Source organism: Oreochromis aureus, linkage group 17, assembly GCF_013358895.1.
Source record: "Oreochromis aureus strain Israel breed Guangdong linkage group 17, ZZ_aureus, whole genome shotgun sequence".
Lineage (NCBI taxonomy): Eukaryota > Metazoa > Chordata > Actinopteri > Cichliformes > Cichlidae > Oreochromis > Oreochromis aureus.
The window spans coordinates 28,232,319-28,254,244 of NC_052958.1; the positions used below are offsets into that span (position 1 = coordinate 28,232,319).

The 21,926-nt window shown below is 42.4% G+C and overlaps 2 protein-coding genes across 4 annotated transcripts; both read left to right on the plus strand.

The window, feature by feature from the left end:
- Positions 1-2,420: 2,420 nt before the first annotated feature.
- LOC120434020 (leukocyte elastase inhibitor-like) lies at positions 2,421-6,585 on the plus strand. 3 transcript variants are annotated; one of them, XM_039601393.1, is made up of 7 exons: positions 2,421-2,620; positions 2,991-3,174; positions 5,043-5,180; positions 5,264-5,381; positions 5,483-5,625; positions 5,761-5,928; positions 6,108-6,585. In XM_039601393.1, the coding sequence occupies exons 2-7, from the start codon at positions 3,007-3,009 to the stop codon at positions 6,516-6,518; spliced, it is 1,146 nt and encodes a 381-aa protein (XP_039457327.1). In that variant the 5' UTR covers positions 2,421-2,620; positions 2,991-3,006; the 3' UTR covers positions 6,519-6,585. The 3 variants fall into 3 exon arrangements, with proteins under 3 accessions (XP_039457327.1, XP_039457328.1, XP_039457329.1); XM_039601394.1 differs by having other exon boundaries at positions 2,555-2,660; XM_039601395.1 differs by lacking the exon at positions 2,421-2,620 and adding an exon at positions 2,785-2,879.
- Positions 6,586-9,325: 2,740 nt separating this feature from the next.
- LOC120434023 (leukocyte elastase inhibitor-like) lies at positions 9,326-21,874 on the plus strand. The gene is made up of 6 exons (XM_039601399.1): positions 9,326-9,508; positions 20,363-20,500; positions 20,584-20,701; positions 20,801-20,943; positions 21,079-21,246; positions 21,428-21,874. Exons 1-6 carry the CDS (start codon positions 9,341-9,343, stop codon positions 21,836-21,838), a joined length of 1,146 nt encoding a protein of 381 aa, XP_039457333.1. The 5' UTR covers positions 9,326-9,340; the 3' UTR covers positions 21,839-21,874.
- The last annotated feature ends 52 nt before the right edge of the window (positions 21,875-21,926 follow it).

Consider the following 21,926-nt stretch of genomic DNA (forward strand, 5'->3'; position numbering starts at 1 on the left):
TAGCAGTCCATGTGTGTCTTTCCTTACTGATTATTCAAATAAAAGGAGAAACCTGTGATTGATAACTCTTCATTCTCATTCTGATCGGATGAGGCCATGATGGTAGCAATCTCCAACCTCCTCTAAGCCTTCATTCAAAACAGAGAACATAGATACTGTGTCCTCCAGACTGATGAGGAAAGTCTAACTTATTATCAGGAGTCTGCATCTCTGATGGTATATTAGTCTCTATGGAGCTGGCAGCTTGCTCTAGAAAGGCTCCAGCAATGCTGAAAGGTATATACAGGTGTTAGACCAACATGTGTTTCAGGGAAGGCCTTGTATGTTACAGTATACTAAACTGCATACTGCAGCTATTACAATAGCAATGAAAAATGAGCAGCTAGCCTGCCACAAACTGGTTGTGTGCAGGCAGGAAAAGGACCCAAATGCAAACTCAGAGGCGAGTAGTCAACTAAAAAAACACTGCTTTATTGCAGGCGTGGAGGTGATACAAAATAGAGCTAAACTAAACTGGGATTCTGAAACCTAGAGAAACACACAAACAGCTATGAGGGAGGATGCGACACGGAACTGAGTGATACGTGGACATAAATGCAGAGAAGGATCATGAGGGAAGCGAGAGCACAGCTGACAGGAATAACCATAACGAGACAGGGCAGAAGCAAACACCATGACGTACACTGATGGGAGGCTATCAAAGTAAAACAGGAAGTACACAGAGACACAGACTGGAGGGGGAGAGAGAACACGAGGGAGAGCACAGACATGACAGGCTGGGGAAACATGATGGAATAAAACACAGGGAGAGGAAACAAGGCACAAGAACTCACAATTAAATAAACAGACATACAGAGGGAGACCGAGGGCAAAGACACAAGGGGGAATCTAATAAACTAAACAGAACAACCTAGGAACCAAAGAATAAATCCTTAAAGTAACAAATGAACTTAACATAATACAAAAACACAAGAAAACTGAGAACGCTGGATTAAAATGACCCAGTACCATGACATAGAATCTGAGATCACACAAAAATCTTGTAGCTGCTCTCAACGCATGTTTACAGACTGTTGTTAAAAGAAGAGGGAATGCTACAGAGTGGCAAACACGACTCTGTGCCAGCTTTTTTGAGAGATGTTGCCATCATATTTGAAAAGACTTTTCTTGCTTAAAATGATCAATTTTACACATCTGATATGTTTTCTGTGTTTTATTGAGAATAAAATGTGGGAAAATCACTGCAGTCTGTTTTTATTTTCATAGCCTCTCAACATTTTTTGAAATTGGGATTATATATTACACAAAGGGTTCAGCACCATTTCTCCTGATCTGTGTTTAACAACAGAGCATCACAGACTGATAACAACCAAGCTGCTTTTGCATATGTAGATCCTAGAGCTGCCCAATGTGGGTGAGGAGCTAAGCTTTATACATACAGCTTTGAAATGAGAAGAGTCAGCTGCAGATGAAGGAGAGACATAACTGGTTATCAGTTTGTATATAATAATAGATCCATGTGCACTGAGAGAGGTAAAGAAGCAGCAATATCAAGGAGGAATTTTGATACAGAGAGCAGGGCATCTCAACAAAATGGAAATTATGACTTTGATCTTATGATCAATTTCAATGGGCACTCCACTAAATAGTTGACTCCTCATGGCAGACACAAATATGTAAAAAAACAAACAAACTGTAAAATCGTTTTTGCCGTTGAAAGAAATGGAGTCACACTAATTCCCTAACCTCAAACTGGCAATAAAATATTTGCTGGAACTCAGACATTGTAAAATATATGGACATGGATACAGAGGTGTGAAAAACAGAAGCCAGTGCACTGCAAGGTCCTTAAACCTGCATTCTTTTTAATGAACAGCAATCAGCATTACCTATGGTTGCAAAAAGGTCCACTTCTACAGAAGTCTGTGAGGTCAAAAAGATTACGGTTCCACAGTCAGGCCGGGCCCTCTCACAAGCTCTCTATCGCCATCTGCTGACACTCTAAAAACTCAATCACTCCAACACTGTATGCAGCTGTGTGTGCTGCTGTTCTTTCATGGAAAGGAAATTTGTAGGTTATTAGATGATTCAGTTTTTAATATATAACATTTTCATCTCTTAATAATTAAAGTTGAAGGCTTTTTTTTTTTTTTTTACCATCACTTCAACATGCTTCCCATTAGCAATAAAGAAAAAAATTAGTGTTGTTGTTTCTTTGTTATTGTTTCTTTGTTTTTACATTTTACATACTCATTGCTTGAAAAAAAAAAAACAAGATCAAAAAGGCCCATCATGGAGAAGAAGAAAGCTGGATACCAAAATCAGAGAAGCCATGAAGAATGTTAGTCGGCCAACAGAGATATAGAAGGGCATCATGAGATACAGGTCCTGGATGATGCAACCCAAAAAAAGTTAACAGCGGAGGTCAAATGATTGAATGATTTGGTCTCTAAAGTCGTATTCAGGGTTTATTCGTAGCTGCACGCAAGAGTGGAAGAAAACATTTTTTCCCCCAGTGGCCCTAATCCTCTTCCGTAGGACCGCCCTTCTTTATTCCACCAACCTTATTTACACCCAGCAAAAGAGTGCAGTTAGACTCGTGTCTCACCGTGTAAATCAGGTAGTCCTCTGGATTTGTCCTCGTTTTATTTTGTGTGTGTGTATGTATAGTTTTACTTTCCTTTGTCTTCGCGTCTTGCTTTGACTTTCTTGCACACAGCAAGTAAAGCGTTTTATGTGTATCACTTTTGAATAAAGTAGCTTGTAGTCTCATTTAAGTGAGCAGAGAGTCGCTGCTAACAAGTTTCTCAAACGGGCTGCACCGTGTCCGGTGTCTTAGCTTCAGTGGGTGGGGGCAGCTCCGGCGGTGGTTTCTGTCTGTATGCGCTCTCCTCAAAAACTCTTTTTCTCGATGCTTTAATATAAAGTCTCTTGTTGTGTTTCCTGTATGTAATGCTGTAGCAGTTTAAACGGTTGTTTGCATGTTACAGGAAAACACCATCAGCCATGTCCGCCGTCAGCAGCTCAAACACAGCCTTTGCCTTGGAGCTGTTCCGCACTCTGAGCCAGACAAACCCTGCCGGGAACATCTTTGTCTCTCCTCTGAGCATCAGCTCAGCCCTGGCCATGGTCTACCTGGGAGCTAAAGGAGACACTGCAGCTCAGATGGCTCAGGTTAGCTCACTGTCACTTGTTATCTGCACCACGCTGTCAGTTTATCAGCTAGCATGATTGTGCAACTTCAAACTCTCCTTGCATTTAAAAGCAGTCACTCAAGTAAGTTGTAGTAACAATTTGTTAAAGGATATTTCCCTCTTTTATTGCTTTTTTTTATTTTTTTAATTGTAGTTAGTTTTCCAATTCTAATGTCATTTCAGTTAATTTAAGATTTTATTTCAAAAGTCTTGTTTCTATTTTTATTTTGGTAAACTAAGATGTTTTGGTGCTAAACCCTGATATATTGCCAGTGCCAAGCAAATACTTTACACTTGCAGCTTTTCTAGTGTTGATGTTAATGGGCAAATAAGAACCATTGTAAAACACGTAGTGCCCCTGAGCCTTAACTCTGTGCAAATAACATATATCAAACTGGCTTTACACACAATAGAAAAAGAAGTAGATCTTCCACATGTTCATCCCACGTTAGTGTGTTGAAAACAAGTTATTATTTAAGATTGTGACAAGAATAAGCACCCATCCACACTGTAGACTATATTCATACAGGCATTCATACATACAGACATAGATGAATGCTGGGTATACGAGTCTGGACTAAGCCTTCTGTCAGAAAGACCGCAGGAGTTGGGTTAACTGTCTTTAACTAAGTTCCACAGAAGAATTGTTTACCTCAGAGATCTTTCCAGGCTCAATCCAAATTTGGAGCAGCCATACTTGAACTTATTGTTGTGGAGTATACAGCAGGTGTGACTTATGAGTATGGTTTTCTGAAAACAGAAGCGGGCAGTTCCGTAATTAGTAGAGTCACAGATAACTACAAGAACAATCACGTACTCAACACCGCAATATCTCACAGTGTCCACAAGGGGTCACTGTAGACCAGTGTTTCCCAACCACTGTGCCGCTGCACATTGGTGTGCTGTGAGAGATGATCAGGTGTTAGCTGGAAGATTTCCTGGTTCCACCTGATTAGCACTCAGTCGCGTGAGTAACGTGCAGAACAATTACATTCTCTTCCACTAGAGGGCAGTACAACTACCTGCTCTAATTAAATAAGTTGCCAACTGCCAGTAAAGCAGAAGAAAACGAAGCAGAATTGACATAATGGTCATGCTGTGAGACGACACAGCACGTAATAGCAACAGAAAAGAAAAAATAGTCAATCTGACCCGGGCCCTGGAGAAAATTCTCACCCGGATGAAGGCCCTAGCATGCGTAGTGGTCAGAAGAAAGCAAAAAAGTTATACTGGGGACAACCTGAGCTAATTCTTCTATACCTGGTGCGTGGGGAAAAACTGTCAATATGCTTTTTGTGTCATTTTTGTTTGTTGGTGGGCCATGTGATTTTTGTTATTTATTTATTTGTTTTTTCCTAACGTGAAATATGTGCCATGGCTTCAAAAGGTAAGGCACAAACATGGACAACTAGCAACTGCTCCTTCCTCCTCCAGCAGCATCCTTAAAAGGAGAGACATGATTAGAGGATGGAGGTCAGGTGTTTGAATCAGTCTCCCATGACACCAAACCTGAACTCACTGCTACAGCCCTCCTCTGCAGCTGAGCCACAAACCACACCCCACCTCAAAAATATAGCTGCAATAAGAGTTTTTTGAAACAAGGATTAAATGGCCTAGCGCATGAATAATAAATTCAAGCATAACATACAGAATAACCTGTTATAGAAATAAAAGTAAATATTAGATACATAAACAGCATATAACAGATTCACAGTAAGGATTCTTATTAAACATGATGCTGAAAGAATAAAGTTGTCCACTTTCTGCCTTTGGACCATAAATTGTTACATTACGGTCGCTCAGGCTCAGTGTCACATCCTTTCAGTCTTTGTCTTCAATGCCACACAGGCCCTCTCATTCAGCTCAGGTGAAGGCGTCCATGCAGACTTCCAGAAACTGAACGCTGACATCAACTCACCATCTGCATCCTACATCCTGAAACTAGCCAACCGTCTTTATGGAGAAAACACTGCCCACTTCCTCCCAGTGAGTGTCCACATCAATGATTCTCTTCATAAAGTTCTTCATTACAAAGACTGGATTAATAAACACATGTCTGTTCTCTGCAGGACTTCCTTGAAGCCACACAGAAGTACTACCAGGCAGACCTGAAGGCTGTGGACTTCATCGGAGCTCCAGAGGCGTGCAGAGCAGAGATCAACAGCTGGGTCGAGCAGCAGACAGAAAGTGAGAATGTGCATCTTCCACAGCCTGAACAGCAGGGAATCATTTTAGCATCCTCTGTGGATTATAATGAAATATTGTTGTGTTTCTGTATTTCCTGTCAGATAAGATAAAAGACCTTCTGAAGCCAGGAACAGTCAACGCGGATACCAGACTGGCTCTGGTCAATGCTGTCTACTTCAAGGGCAACTGGAAGAACACATTTGATGAGGAAAACACCAAAGAGATGCCCTTTAAAGTCAAACAGGTAGAAATTTAACTAAAGGTTACAAAATCTGGACACAAAGTCTGAATACAGAAAACTGTTTAAAATGTTTAAGGTAAGCACCATCAGAAGCTTTATAGTAACATGATCTGATCGCCTGGATTTCCTGTGTGTCAGAATGAGACCGTACCAGTCCAGATGATGCACCAGAGGAAGAAGCTTCCCTACAACTACATTGCTGACCATGATTTGCAGATCCTGGAGCTGCCCTATGTGGCTGAGGAGCTCAGCATGTTCATTCTGCTGCCTAAGGAGTCCTCAGATGGCTCAGACCCTCTGCTGAAGGTACACAGCCTAGAAACAAGTTCCTGTAAAGAAAAGCCACAAAATCTCTTCTGCTTCACTTTAGTTTACTTTATTAAATTTGATCATTCAAGAATTTAAGTCAGCTCCTGATTTCATGTATAAAATGAATGTAAATGGGAGCAAAAGAAATATGACAAAATGTATTAACTGTGTTCCAGCTGGGGAAGGAGCTAACACAGGAGAGGTTGAATGAATGGACCGACAGGAAAAACATGAGCACCTATTCAGAAGTTATCCTTCACCTGCCAAAGTTTAAACTAGAGGAAGACTACGAGCTGAATGAACCTCTGGCTAAACTGGGTATGAAGGACGTGTTCTGTGCAGGAAGAGCTGACCTGTCTGGCATGAACGGTGAAGGGGGGCTCTTCCTGTCTACGGTGGCCCACAAGGCCTTTGTGGAGGTTAATGAGGAGGGCACGGAGGCCGCTGCAGCCACAGGTGCTGCGATCAACGCTTGTTGTTATATACCGGACACACACTTCAGAGCAGATCACCCCTTCCTCTTCTTCATCAGACACAATAAGACCAAGTCCATCCTGTTCTTTGGCAGATTCTCATCTCCTCAGTAGACAGAAGCAGCAGAGGAAGATGTTGCAATTCAAATAAAAATATTTCTGAAATAAAGTAAATGGAGTTTTTGTGTTGTGATGTTTTGCTAATTATGAAACTATTTTTCATTTAAAAACTTAATATTTTTTCCATTTTTTATAAAATAGGTGGTACTTGTATGGAAGCACAAGTTCTAGCAGACACTGATGATGTAAGTCAACTGAAATCTGAAAATGCACTTCCACTAGACAAGTTAGCTAGCTTGGAATTTAGAAATAAATGTTCCTCTGCGCAGTTTAGATATTCACCTGTGAAAAGTTTCTGATAAGTCAAGCAGCAAGACTACAAAACAAACGAGGACACAGATCTAATCAGAAAAGTATAAAAACACATATGTGATGCCAATTATGAGATATTGGCCTTAAAATAAAAAATAAATCCCAACATCATATAAAACTTTGAACAGCTGGGTGGAGGAGAGAAAAACTCTTCTAGACAGTTGGAGAGTAGTGGAGCAAATGTTATTTTTATGTTCCCCAGGCTGAGAGCAACAGTTATTAGATGCTTCTGGTCATTTACAAATGACATTTTCATTTCTTAATAATTAAAGTTGAAGGATTTTTACCATAACTTCAACCAGCGTCCCATTACAAATGAATCTATAAAGTGTCATTAACTCTGTTATGTCTGTGGTATCATTCCATCACTTTTTATTTTGTGCACATCGGAGCATAGTGTAATTCAAGTCGTTATGAGAAGCCCCTCCTTGAGGTTCCTTTTCAGCCTTCTAAAAATTCTTACAATTAAGAAACTTTTCAGGCCAGATCAGAGAGTAAAGTATTTTATAGAGGAATGCACATATGCATGTCACGGATGTATACTAGAAGGGAACTAAAACGGAAATAGCAGCAGGGGATGATCACGGGAACAGAAAGATGTGTAAACCCGGTTAAAATAGTCAATAAAAATACACTTTACTTACAGCATTAAAAAATACTCTGATCAGGGAAGAGAATAATCGAAACAACGTAAAACTCAGCACAATTTGAAAAAGAAAAAAAAAAAGTGTTCCTCAGTCAGCGAGCCAAAGTCCCAAGGGTCCAAATCGGAATCCGCCACACTTCTTGTGTCCACCAGTAGGGCCAGGCCGCCAGCGTCCTTCGTCGGGCCACTCCGCTCCCGCTTCTGCTAAGCACAGGAGAGCAGCGGCAGTCACTCTTCTTAATTTACCGGGGCGTCTTTATGAATCTTAACAGTCGGAACTTACCCCGGGAGGGCAGAGCTCCAAACTGCGGCCGCCACCGTGGAAGAAGTCTGCCATGAACTTACCAAGGGCCCGCTCTCTTCTCCTGCGGCCGCGTCCCCTTTTCCGACCTGCCAGGCCCTCTTATTGGCCTCTCGCTGCCAACTAAGGAGGTCTGATTGATTGATGTCCCCTGTGCCCTCCAGGTGTATCTAATTAGTTAGGGAAAGCAGGGGGGAGGAGTCTCTCCGGAGGACGTCCCAATAAATACAGTAAAAGCATGCAAAAAAGGAAAAATACACTCAACATCAACCACAACAAAGAATAGAATAGCATAGAATTCAACTTTATTGCCATTGCACACACAAGGCAACGAAATGCAGTTTGCATTCATCCAGAAAGTGCTTTAGTGCTTTAGCAATAATATAGATATATTATAGATATGATACAATGTACACAGTGTGAAGGTGTGTTATGAATATACTATAACTATAAGCATACAGGCTATAACTGAAGTGAATGTACAAGCTATGTACAGGCTATGAACAGCTTAGCTATAGCAGCTATAGCAGATTATACATATACAATTGCGAGTATTAATAACAGTTGTAAAACTATAATTATTGTGTTGTACAGTATGACTGTCTATACAGCATTTACAGTAGTGCAATCGAGATCAGTGAGATACATGGATAAATTATACAGTAGTTATATAAAGTGCCAGTGGTTGTAAGTGGTGGTTCAGTCCATGTTATTATTGTGTGTATGAGGGTACAGTCAGCCATTTGTTTGTTTTTGTCCATTGTGTGTATGTTCAGTTATGGGGAAGAGTCCGTGTGCTGGGTGACTGGGGTCTTTGATGATTTTCCCAGCCCTTTTCAGACACCGCTTCCTGTAGATGTCTTGTATGGCAGGAAGTGGTGCTCCGGCGATGCGCTGGGCATGCAACAGCTAGGTAAGAAAAATCCTTCTTCCCCGGATGACATGTACATATGTGGGAAATAATGACTCAGATTATAGAGAACACTCTGATTCATCAACTTACAGTCCAGGATTTGATTTCCCATCAGAGTTGAGCAACCTCAGTTCAGATTTACCCGTGAGGTTTAGTAATGCTGTTCTCTGGAAAATGACCCATCACCAGTAAGACTGGACTGCCCTTGTTCATTCCACCAACCTTATTTATACAGAGAGAAGGACTACAGTCAGACTCATGTCTCACCACAGTCCTGTGCTCTTGTAGATCAGGTAGTCCTCTGGATTTTTCGTTATTTTATGTGTGTGTGTAGTTTTACTTTTCTTTGTCTTATCATTTTGCTTTGACTTTTTCGCACACAGCGAGTCAAGTGTGGTTGAGTCATAGACACCAGCTAATGTGAAAACAGCTCAGGTTGTTAAAATAAATGCAAAGCTGACCGGTTTACAGATAACTCTGCTCGGAATCCTTTGATTTTCTTTATTCTTCCAGCAGTGCTGGTGTTACTTCTGGAAAGTTTTTTTCTCGATGCTTTAATATAAAGTCTCTTGTTGTGTTTTCAGTATGTAATGTTGTAGCAGTTTAAACGGTTGTTTGCATGTTACAGGAAAACACCATCAGCCATGTCCACCGTCAGCAGCTCAAACACAGCCTTTGCCTTGGAGCTGTTCCGCACTCTGAGCCAGGCAAACCCTGCTGGGAACATCTTTGTCTCTCCTCTGAGCATCAGCTCAGCCCTGGCCATGGTCTACCTGGGAGCTAAAGGAGACACTGCAGCTCAGATGGCTCAGGTCAGCTCACTGTCAACTTGTTACCTGCACGAGGCCATCAGTTGATCAGCTAACATGCCTGTGAAACTTCAAGCCCTCATTACATTTAAAAGCAGTCACTCAGGCAAGTTGTAGTAACAATTTTTTAAAGGATATTTCTCTCTTTTATTTCTTTTTCTTTTTTTAAATTGTAGTTAGTTTTCCAATTCTAATGTCATTTCAGTTAATTTAAGATTTTATTTCAAAAGTCTTGTTTCTATTTTTATTTTGGTAAACTAAGATGTTTTGGTGCTAAACCCTGATATATTGCCAGTGCCAAGCAAATACTTTACACTTGCAGCTTTTCTAGTGTTGATGTTAATGGGCAAATAAGAACCACTGTAAAACACGTAGTGCCCCTGAGCCTTAACTCTGTGTGCAAATAACATATATCAAACTGGCTTTACACACAGTAGAAAAAGAAGTAGATCTTCCACATGTTCATCCCATGTTAGCGCGTTGAAAACAAGTCATTATTTAAGATTGTGTATAAGGACCCATCCACACTGTAGACTATATTCATACAGGCATTCATACATACAGACATAGATGAATGCTGGGTATACGAGGCTGGACTAAGCCTTCTGTCAGAAAGACCGCAGGAGTTGGGTTAACGGTCTTTAACTAAGTTCCACAGAAGAATTGTTTACCTCAGAGATCTTTCCAGGCTCAATCCAAATTTGGAGCAGCCATACTTGAACTTATTGTTGTGGAGTATACAGCAGGTGTGACTTATGAGTATGGTTTTCTGAAAACAGAAGCGGGCAGTTCCGTAATTAGTAGAGTCACAGATAACCAGGGCTGGACTGGGACAAAAAATCGGCCCGGGCATTTTGACTAGAGACTGGCCCACCAGGTATTATAGGAAACACCATAAAGCCTTTGGATGAAAACAAACGCTGTTGTCACAGTGATATACACTGTCCTGTTGGTATATATGTATCAATGTAATAAACTACACCATCCTCCCTATTCTGGTATTCTAAACAGTACTTAGCCGAAACCCAAAGACTGCTTGGTCGAGTTAACCTCCTGAACTATCTACAACACATGGTGGAAACCTGAAATTAAGATAGAGAAGACTAGAGGTGAGACATTATCATTACTGAATATTAAAAAATAATAAATGACAGATTTAGATATATTTTCATAAACTATTCATTTATCACATCAATAAACAGCAGGGCAAAATATTTTTTCCAACATGGCAACCTTTAAAAAGTGAAAGGAGACAGAAAAACAGGTGAGAAAGAATAAAACTTAATTGACTTTTTGATGGAATTTTACACACAGTACTGGTACAGTATCTAGAAAATGTGGGAAAATACTGGCATACATAGTCAAAGGAGTTTGCAAAGAAAAGCGTCTGGACTTCTTTAAGTTGCTTGAAGACGTTTCACCTCTCATCCGAGAAGCTTCTTCAGTTCTAAGGTCAAATGGCCGAGAGTCCCAGATTTAAACCCAGTGGGAGTATCCCCCCAAGGAGGGACAAAGGACCCCCTGGTGATCCTCTAATCACATGCGCCAAGGTGTGAAAGCGGGTGTGGGACCTAATCAGCCAGGGTTTCGGGTGAGCTCATTGTGAAACCTGGCCCCACCTTGTCATGTGAATTCCTGAGGTCAGATGGCCCAGGATGTGAGTGGGCGTTAAGTCGTCTGGGAGGAACTCAAAACTGGATTATAGATGGCAGACAGTTGGTGTCAGTAAACCACCGCCTCTGTTCAAAGATGGTCGTTCACAGTGGACATAGATGGCTTCTTTCACTCCTCTTTCAAACCATCTGTCCTCTCTGTCCAATATCTGAACATTAGCATCCTCGAAAGAGTGACCTTTATCCTTAAGATGCAGATGGACTGCTGAGTCTTGTCCTGTGGAGGTGGCTCTTCTATGTTGTGCCATGCGCTTGTGAAGTGGCTGTTTGGTCTCTCCAATGTAGAGGTCTGGGCATTCCTCGCTGCACTGTACAGCATACACCACGTTGTTCAGTCTGTGTTTTGGAGTTTTGTCTTTCGGGTGAACCAGTTTCTGTCTGAGTGTGTTGCTGGGTCTGAAGTACACTGGGATGTCGTGCTTGGAGAAAACTCTCCTGAGTTTCTCTGATACACGGCTACATAGGGGATGACAACGTTGTTGCGTCTGTCTTTCTTATCCTCCCTCGCTGGTGTCTGATCTTCTTTTCTGTGCCTCTTTGCTGACTTTATGAACGCCCAGTTAGGATAACCACATGTTTTCAGTGCTTCCTTTACGTGTGTGTGTTCCTTCTTTATCCCTTCAGGCTTAGAGGGAACATGTTCTGCCCGGTGGTGTAGGGTCCTAATTACTCCAAGTTTGTGTTCCAGAGGGTGATGGGAGTCAAAGAGGAGGTACTGGTCCGTGTGTGTGGGCTTCCGGTAAACTTCAATTCTGTTAGACAGACCTCTAACAGACCTCTGCCTTACCACAACATACTTCAAATACAACGAAGGCTTCTACAGACAAAAACATGGCTGTGCCATGGGCTCCCCTGTGTCACCTATTGTAGCCAACCTTTACATGGAGGAAGTGGAAAGAAAGGCTCTTGGCTCTTTTAAAGGGAGAGTACCCAGCCACTGGTACAGATATGTAGATGACACCTGGGTCAAAATCAAGACACAAGAAGTGGAATCCTTCACTGCGCACATTAACGCCGTGGATAAAAACATCAAGTTCACCAGGGAAGACACAAAGGATTACTGTTTGCCTTTCCTGGACTGCGCTGTGCACATTGAAGAGAATGGCAACCTCAACATTGAAGTTTACCGGAAGCCCACACACACGGACCAGTACCTCCTCTTTGACTCCCATCACCCTCTGGAACACAAACTTGGAGTAATTAGGACCCTACACCACCGGGCAGAACATGTTCCTCTAAGCCTGAAGGGATAAAGAAGGAACACACACATGTAAAGGAAGCACTGAAAACATGTGGTTATCCTAACTGGGCGTTCATAAAGTCAGCAAAGAGGCACAGAAAAGAAGATCAGACACCAGCGAGGGAGGATAAGAAAGACAGACGCAACAACGTTGTCATCCCCTATGTAGCCGGTGTATCAGAGAAACTCAGGAGAGTTTTCTCCAAGCATGACATCCCAGTGTACTTCAGACCCAGCAACACACTCAGACAGAAACTGGTTCACCCGAAAGACAAAACTCCAAAACACAGACTGAACAACGTGGTGTATGCTGTACAGTGCAGCGAGGAATGCCCAGACCTCTACATTGAGAGACCAAACAGCCACTTCACAAGCGCATGGCACAACATAGAAGAGCCACCTCCACGGGACAAGACTCAGCAGTCCACCTGCATCTTAAGGATAAAGGTCACTCTTTCGAGGATGCCAATGTTCACATATTGGACAGAGAGGACAGATGGTTTGAAAGAGGAGTGAAAGAAGCCATCTATGTCCACTGTGAACGACCATCTTTGAACAGAGGCGGTGGTTTACGACACCAACTGTCTGCCATCTATAATCCAGTTTTGAGTTCCCTCCCCAGACGCCTTAATGCCCACTCACATCCTGGGCCATCTGACCTCAGGAATTCACATGACAAGGTGGGGCCAGGTTTCACAATGAGCTCACCCGAAACCCTGGCTGATTAGGTCCCACACCCGCTTTCACACCTTGGCGCATGTGATTAGAGGATCACCAGGGGGTCCTTTGTCCCTCCTTGGGGGGATACTCCCACTGGGTTTAAATCTGGGACTCTCGGCCATTTGACCTTAGAACTGAAGAAGCTTCTCGGATGAGAGGTGAAACGTCTTCAAGCAACTTAAAGAAGTCCAGACGCTTTTCTTTGCAAACTCCTTTGACTACGATGACCTGGATGAATGAGAACCTTCACAGACACACTGGCATACATACAGTACTTACTTCTGAAGAAATTAAGATGGGACCCTGAAAAAAATTACTATGTACAATAATGATTTCTATACATTTTACATCAGATGAAAACGTTTGTTGTAAGATTCAGATAATTATTTATTAAAAGCGAGACATTTTAAATGAGAATAAGAAAGAAAAGTATTTCCTTCTGCCCCCCTTTCCCTGTTAATGCCCTACCTGGCCCCCTGGCAAAACTTTGCTAGACCCGCCCCTGCACAGTTACCAGCTGTCAGCTACGTAGAAAAGGATCCTGGTGTTATTTGTCTCTCAGAAACAGCTCATAACTTCCCTTCAACTCATTCATGTCACCTAAAAGGTAAACCTGTTTCTCCATCACCTGTTCAGCTCTGATGATTCAGTAAGGACATCTCCTGGTTTCATCTTCATGTTTCCCTCTCACCAGATAACCAAACCGACATCATGACCAGCAGCTTTTACAGCTGTGGCTCCAGCAAACATCAGCTGATACTAGAAATTAATATTAAATAAATTCTAACAACAGCTGATCAAGCTTAAACGTGCTGCTGCTGTTTAACCTCCGCTGCTTTCTTCTTTCTGGCGCAAAGTGGGCGATAAACAAACAAGAGAGAAAAGCTGATCAGCTGATCATTGATCAGTTTCATGATTGAAATAACAACAGGGGAGAGAGGGGGAGAGAATGAGAGAAGAAGAGGCAGCTGCAGCATAAAGACACAGAATAAATCCAGCTTTGTGTCTTTTTCATTCTAGCTGAAGTACGGGACAAATCGCGTTCCTTTTCAGCTCAACACGAATATTTTCTCTGAATACAAGACGATTCCGTTTTTTACGGAATGGTTGGAAACTAATTAACCTTAATAAACCTTAATAAAATAAAGTTCAACATCAGTAACATCATAGCACCCGCCCAGCTGTATAGAAACTCCGTCATGCTAGCTAGTACGCAGTACGAGTTATTGTAACTGACTGTAAAAAGTCAGCACAACGAAAATAAACTCCACATAAACTTGGTTTATATCTGACCCAGATAGACTGCAGGTCATAACTTCTTACCTGAAGTTCATTTCCCCTGACACTCGGACCGACACCGGCGGCCACCTCGGGTCTCTCCTCCTCCTGCCTCACCTTTCTGTCATCCACCTGCCAGCGTGTTGCGTCTGCTGGCCTCCACCACTTGCTAATGTTACTCAGGCTGTGAAGGCTCGGCAATAGCCACCACCAAACAATTGAGTTATTTTTACACATCTCCCAGCATCTGGCCAATCCACCACCTTTCAGTGTTTATACGTTACGAAACAAAAAAAAGAAAAGAAAAAAAAAACCCATCGGCCCATAAAAATGAAAAATCACCATCGGCCCACTGGGCAAATGCCCGGTATGCCCGATGGCCAGTCCAGCTATGCAGATAACTACAAGAACAATCATATCTACTCAACACCGCAATATCTCACAGTGTCCACAGGGGGTCACTGTAGACCAGTCTTTCCCAACCACTGTGCTGCTGGGCATAGCTGTGCCCTGAGAGATGATCAGGTGTTAGCTGGAAGATTTCCTGGTTCCACCTGATTAGCACTCACTTGCGTGAGTAACGTGCAGAACAATTACATTCTCTTCCACTAGCGGGCAGTACAACTACCTGCTCTAATTAAATAAGTTGCAAACTGCCAGTAAAGCAGAAGAAAACGAAGAAGAAATGACATAATGGTCATGCTGTGAGACGACACAGTGAGTAATAGCAACAGAAAAGAAAAAATAGTCAATCTGACCCAGGCCCTGGAGAAAATTCTCACCCGGATGAAGGCCCTAGCATGAATAGTGGTCAGAAGAAAGCAAAAAGTTATACTGGGGACAACCTGAGCTAATTCTTCTATACCTGAGCTAATTCTTCTATACCTGGTGCGTGGGGAAAAACTGTCAATATGCTTTTTGTGTCATTTTTGTTTGGTGGTGGGCCATGTGATATTTTTCTTATTATTATTTTTATATTTATTTAAGTAAGTAAGTAAAGTTTATTAAGCGCTTTTCATAGACCGTCACAAAGCGCTGTACACAAAGATTAAAATAAACAGAAAGTTAAGTAACAAAATAGACAATATACACAATATAAAAGGTTAATAGTCAATAAAAAATTTAAAAAGCATTGATCAACAGAAGGTTGTTTAAAAAGAAAAGTTTTTAACTGCTTTTTAAAGGATTCCACAGAGTCAGCCAAATGTAGTTGTGGTGGCAAACTATTCCACAGCCTTGGTGCCACAGACTGAAAGGCTCTGTCCCCTTTGGTCTTCAGTCGTGTATGGGTAACAACCAACAAACTCTGAGTCTGTGAGCGGAGACAAGGAGCAGCAATATATCATATAAGAAGCTTGGATAAATAATCTGGGGCCTGGCCATTTAGTGTTAAATAGGGATGGGTACCGGTATCCGGTGCCATAATAGCACCGGATACAACATAAACGGTAGTAACCAGACCGAAAAGCAGCGCACATTTCAGTGCTTTATGTCGGTGCTTTTTTTTTCTGGAGATGTCATACACTTTGGATTCTAGCCAATCATTTTACCTTTCCAAGGATAGTAGGAGGACCCAGGTACGTACGTTCTTTTAGAGCAGAGCTACAAAAATGCCCAAGGCGAAGCGCTCAAAAGTCTGGCTGTACTTCACAGCAAAAGATGCAAACTCAGCAGCCTGCAACAAGTGCTTTAAGGTGATACTGTGCAAAGGAGGTAACACCTCGAATCTGATGAAACACCTGGCGACGCATAGCGTTTTTTTTTTTTTTTAAAGCCGAGAAATGCACCGTATTTGATAGCTTGCTGCAAGACCTCACACCGAGCACATCTACTGCGGGTGTGGTGCCTGTTATCGGACGCAGAGTTAGCAACATCCCCCAAGAACCCGAAGAGTAGAGTCCTGGCCCCTAGCCCTGCCAGTGTAGCAGAAATGATGACGGATGATGATGGCAGCAGCAGCCGTTCTTCTCTGCATGAGTAGCTTAATGTTGTTCGTGTGTAATTTACATTGAGTAGGCTAACCACGTTATTACATTAATGCACGTAAGGTGAACTAGCAAACACCGTCGTAGTTACATGCGGCTGTCTTCTTGTTTGATAGAGTGATACCATACAGTGGCTTGCAAAAGTATTCGGCCCCCTTGAACTTCTCCACATTTTGTCACATTACAGCCACAAACATGAATCAATTTTATTGGAATTCCACGTGAAAGACCAATACAAAGTGGTGTACACGTGAGAAGTGGAACGAAAATCATACATGATTCCAAACATTTTTTACAAATAAATAACTGCAAAGTGGGGTGTACGTAATTATTCAGCTCCCTTTGGTCTGAGTGCAGTCAGTTGCCCATAGACATTGCCTGATGAGTGCTAATGACTAAATCGAGTGCACCTGTGTGTAATCTAATGTCAGTACAAATACAGCTGCTCTGTGACGGCCTCAAAAGTTGTCTAAGAGAATATTGGGAGTAACAACACCATGAAGTCCAAAGAACACACCAGACAGGTCAGGGATAAAGTTATTGAGAAATTTAAAACAGGCTTAGGCTACAAAAAGATTTCCCAAGCCTTGAACATCCCACGGAGCACTGTTCAAGCCATCATTCAGAAATGGAAGGAGTATGGCACAACTGTAAACCTACCAAGACAAGGCCGTCCACCTAAACTCACAGGCCGAACAAGGAGAGCGCTGATCAGAAATGCAGCCAAGAGGCCCATGATGACTGTGGACGAGCTGCAGAGATCTACAGCTCAGGTGGGGGAATCTGTCCATAGGACAACTATTAGTCGTGCACTGCACAAAGTTGGCCTTTATGGAAGAGTGGCAAGAAGAAAGCCATTGCTAAAAGAAAACCATAAGAAGTCCCGTTTGCAGTTTGCCACAAGCCATGTGGGGGACACAGCAAACGTGGAAGAAGGTGCTCTGGTCAGATGAGACCAAAATGGAACTTTTTGGCCAAAATGCAAAACGCTATGTGTGGCGGAAAACTAACACTGCACATCACTCTGAACACACCATCCCCACTGTCAAATATGGTGGTGGCAGCATCATGCTCTGGGGGCGCTTCGCTTCAGCAGGGACAGGGAAGCTGGTCAGAGTTGATGGGAAGATGGATGGAGCCAAATACAGGGCAGTCTTGGAAGAAAACCTCTTGGAGTCTGCAAAAGACTTGAGACTGGGGTGGAGGTTCACCTTCCAGCAGGACAACAACCCTAAACATAAAGCCAGGGCAACAATGGAATGGTTTAAAACAAAACATATGTGTTAGAATGGCCCAGTCAAAGTCCAGATCTAAATCCAATCGAGAATCTGTGGTAAGATCTGAAAACTGCTGTTCACAGACACTGTCCATCTAATCTGAGTGAGCTGGAGCTGTTTTGCAAAGAAGAATGGGCAAAGATTTCAGTCTCTAGATGTGCAAAGCTGGTAGAGACATACCCTAAAAGACTGGCAGCTGTAATTGCAGCAAAAGGTGGTTCTACAAAGTATTGACTCAGGGGCTGAATAATTACGCACACCCACTTTTCAGTTATTTATTTGTAAAAATGTTTGGAATCATGTATGATTTTCGTTCCACTTCTCACGTGTACACCACTTTGTATTGGTCTTTCACGTGGAATTCAATAAAATTGATTCATGTTTGTGGCTGTAATGTGACAAAATGTGGAGAAGTTCAAGGGGCGAATAATTTTGCAAGCCACTGTATATGCCCTATAGCTGCAGAAAAGGCTAACATTGTTATCTTTTTACAAACAAAACAGCTAAACATGAAGTTTTAGGACAAAGTTTGTGTTTTCCGTTGTTTAAGCACCGGTTCCAACCAAAGGAGGTATGTTGTATCAACAGAAAAGGCTAACTTGGTTATCGTCTTGATGCATTCTCAATCATCCAGGAAAGTAAATCTCCAAAAGTTGAAAATCTGTTCATCTGGACGTAGCGTTTTGTGGGAGAAACGTTTCGTCACTCATCCAAGTGACTTCTTCAGTCTCAGCTGACTGCAGGTTTCTCCAAACCTTATAAAAACAGTACATTTGCATAATGACTGAAACCAGCCCACTGAAGGAACAATGGGCTGTGAGGTCAGTTCCTTAATCATAATTATGCGAATTCCCATGACCATTGATCAACAATCACTGACCAAAACCCACTGATCAAAGAACACTGATCAATGGCCATGAGTACCATTCACAGAGAGTTGGGGAATGGCTGCAGTTGAGACGCATTTTTTCTAAACACCGGGTCTCTGTGGCTCTTAAACCCCAAAATACGCTGCGCCAAAAACTGGTCCACCCCAAGGATCGGGTCCCCCGACACAAACAGAGTAACATAGTGTACGCTGTTAAGTGCCAGGAGGATTGCCAGGATTTATACATCGGGAAACCAAACAACCTCTAGCGAAGCGGATGGCACAAACACAAAGAGCTACCTCATCAGGCCAGGACTCTGCAGTCTATTTACACCTACAGGCCAGTGGACACTCTTTCAACGATGAGGATGTACACATCCTGGACAGGGAAGAATGCTGGTTTGAGCGCGGAGTCAAGGAGGCCATTTACATGAAAAGGGAAAGACCATCTCTGAATCGAGGAGGGGGCCTAAGGTTACATCTTTCGCCATCTTACAATGCTGTGATTGCAGCCATTCCCCAACTCTCTGTGAATGGTACTCATGGCCATTGATCAGTGTTCTTTGATCAGTGGGTTTTGGTCAGTGATTGTTGATCAATGGTCATGGGAATTTGCATAATTATGATTAAGGAACTGACCTCACAGCCCATTGTTCCTTCAGTGGGCTGGTTTCAGTCATTATGCAAATGTACTGTTTTTATAAGGTTTGGGGAAACCTGCAGTCAGCTGAGACTGAAGAAGTCACTTGGATGAGTGACAAAACGTTTCTCCTACAAAACGCTATGTCCAGATGAACAGATTCAACTTTTGGAGAATAACTTGGTTATCATTTTGCAGAAAAAAAGAGACTGCTAAAAATAAAAACATAAGAGGTTTTTGGACAAAGTTTGTGTTCTCCATTCTTTAAGCACCGGTTCGAGCACCAGTTTAAGCACCGACACTGTTTCAAAAGTACCGGTTTGGCACCGGTATCGGATAAAACCTAAACGATACCCATCCCTAGTGTTAAAACAAGAATTTTAAAACTAATTCTAAAATAATTTGGGAGCCAATGTAAGGAATGTAAAATAGGAGTAATGTGAACACGCTTGCTAGAACGTGTTAGTAGCCTAGCCGCTGCATTTTGTATAGCTTGGAGGTGAGAAAGAGATGATTTGTCCAAGCTGGTAAACAGGGCATTACAATAATCTAAACGCGATGACACAAATGCATGAACAATTTTTTCCAGTTCAGCGCAGGAGACCATTTTTCACAGTTTAGAAATGTTCCTTAAATGAAAGAAACAGGAACGAGACAGAGGTTTTTGTGTGAGTCCAGGCCCAGAGAAGAATCAAATATTACTTCCAGATTTAGAATATTTGACTTAGGAGAAGAACAGAAAGGGGCAGTAACCTGACTCATTTTAGAATGTAGTTCAGGAGGAGCTATGATCATGGTCTGTCTTCTCCATGTTTAATACAAGGTAGCTGCTAGAATGCCAATCAGAGACCTGAGTTAAGCACTGGACTAGGGTGGACAGCCGATCCAGCTGATGAGGCTTAAAGGACATATGCAGCTGAATGTCATCGGCATAGAAATTATAAGAAATGTCACTAAACGATTGAATAATGCCAGCTGAAGGAAGCATGTAAAAAGAAAATAATAATGGACCCAAAACTGAACCCTGTGGAACTCCGCAGGTTAGGGGGGCAATGTTGTTTTTTTGCTGAAAGAATAAAGTTGTCCACTTTCTGCCTTTGGACCATAAATGGTTAAATTAGGGTCACTCAGGCTCAGTATCACATCCTTTCAGTCTTTGTCTTCAATGCCACACAGGCCCTCTCATTCAGCTCAGGTGAAGGCGTCCATGCAGACTTCCAGAAACTGAACGCTGACATCAACTCACCATCTGCATCCTACATCCTGAAACTAGCCAACCGTCTTTATGGAGAAAACACTGCCCACTTCCTCCCAGTGAGTGTCCACATCAATGATTCTCTTCATAAAGTTCTTCATTACAAAGACTGGATTAATAAACAGATGTCTGCTCTCTGCAGGACTTCCTTGAAGCCACACAGAAGTACTACCAGGCAGACCTGAAGGCTGTGGACTTCATCGGAGCTCCAGAGGCGTGCAGAGCAGAGATCAACAGCTGGGTCGAGCAGCAGACAGAAAGTGAGAATGTGCATCTTCCACAGCCTGAACAGCAGGGAATCATTTTAGCATCCTCTGTGGATTATAACGAAATATTGTTGTTTCTGTATTTCCTGTCAGATAAGATAAAAGACCTTCTGAAGCCAGGAACAGTCAACGCAGATACCAGACTGGCTCTGGTCAATGCTGTCTACTTCAAGGGCAACTGGATGAACACATTTGATGAGGAAAACACAGAAGAGATGCCCTTTAAAGTCAAACAGGTAGAAATTTAACTGAAGGTTACAAAATCTGGACACAAAGTTTGAAAACAGAAAACTGTTTAAAATGTTTAAGGTAAGCACCATCAGAAGCTTTATGATAACATGATCTGATCGCCTGGATTTTCTGTGTGTCAGAATGAGACCGTACCAGTCCAGATGATGCACCAGAAGGAGCAGCTACCCTACAACTACATTGCTGACCATGATTTGCAGATCCTGGAGCTGCCCTATGTGGGTGAGGAGCTCAGCATGTTCATTCTGCTGCCTAAGGAGTCCTCAGATGGCTCAGACCCTCTGCTGAAGGTACACAGCCTAGAAACAAGTTCCTGTAAAGAAAAGCCACAAAAACTCTTCTGCTTCACTTTAGTTTACTTTATTAAATTTGATCATTGAAGAATTTAACAGTCAGCTCCTGATTTCATGTATAAAATGAATTTAAATATGAGCAAAAGAAATATGACAAAATGTATTAACTGTGTTCCAGCTGGAGAAGGAGCTAACACAGGAGAGACTGAATGAATGGACCGACAGGAAAAACATGGAAGTTGATTCAGAAGTTCTTGTTCAGCTGCCAAAGTTCAAGCTGGAGGAAGACTACGAGCTGAATGAACCTCTGGCTAAACTGGGTATGAAGGACGTGTTCTGTGCAGGAAGAGCTGACCTGTCTGGCATGAACGGTGAAGGGGGGCTCTTCCTGTCTACGGTGGCCCACAAGGCCTTTGTGGAGGTGAACGAGGAGGGCACAGAGGCCGCAGCAGCCACAGATGCTGTGATCATGATGCAATGTTATATACCGGACACACTCTTCAGTGCAGATCACCCCTTCCTCTTCTTCATCAGACACAATGAGACCAAGTCCATCTTGTTCTTTGGCAGATTCTCATCTCCTCAGTAGACAGAAGCAGCAGAGGAAGATGATGTTGCAATTCAAATAAAAATATTTCTCAAATAAAGTAAATGGAGTTTTGTGTTGTGATGTTTTG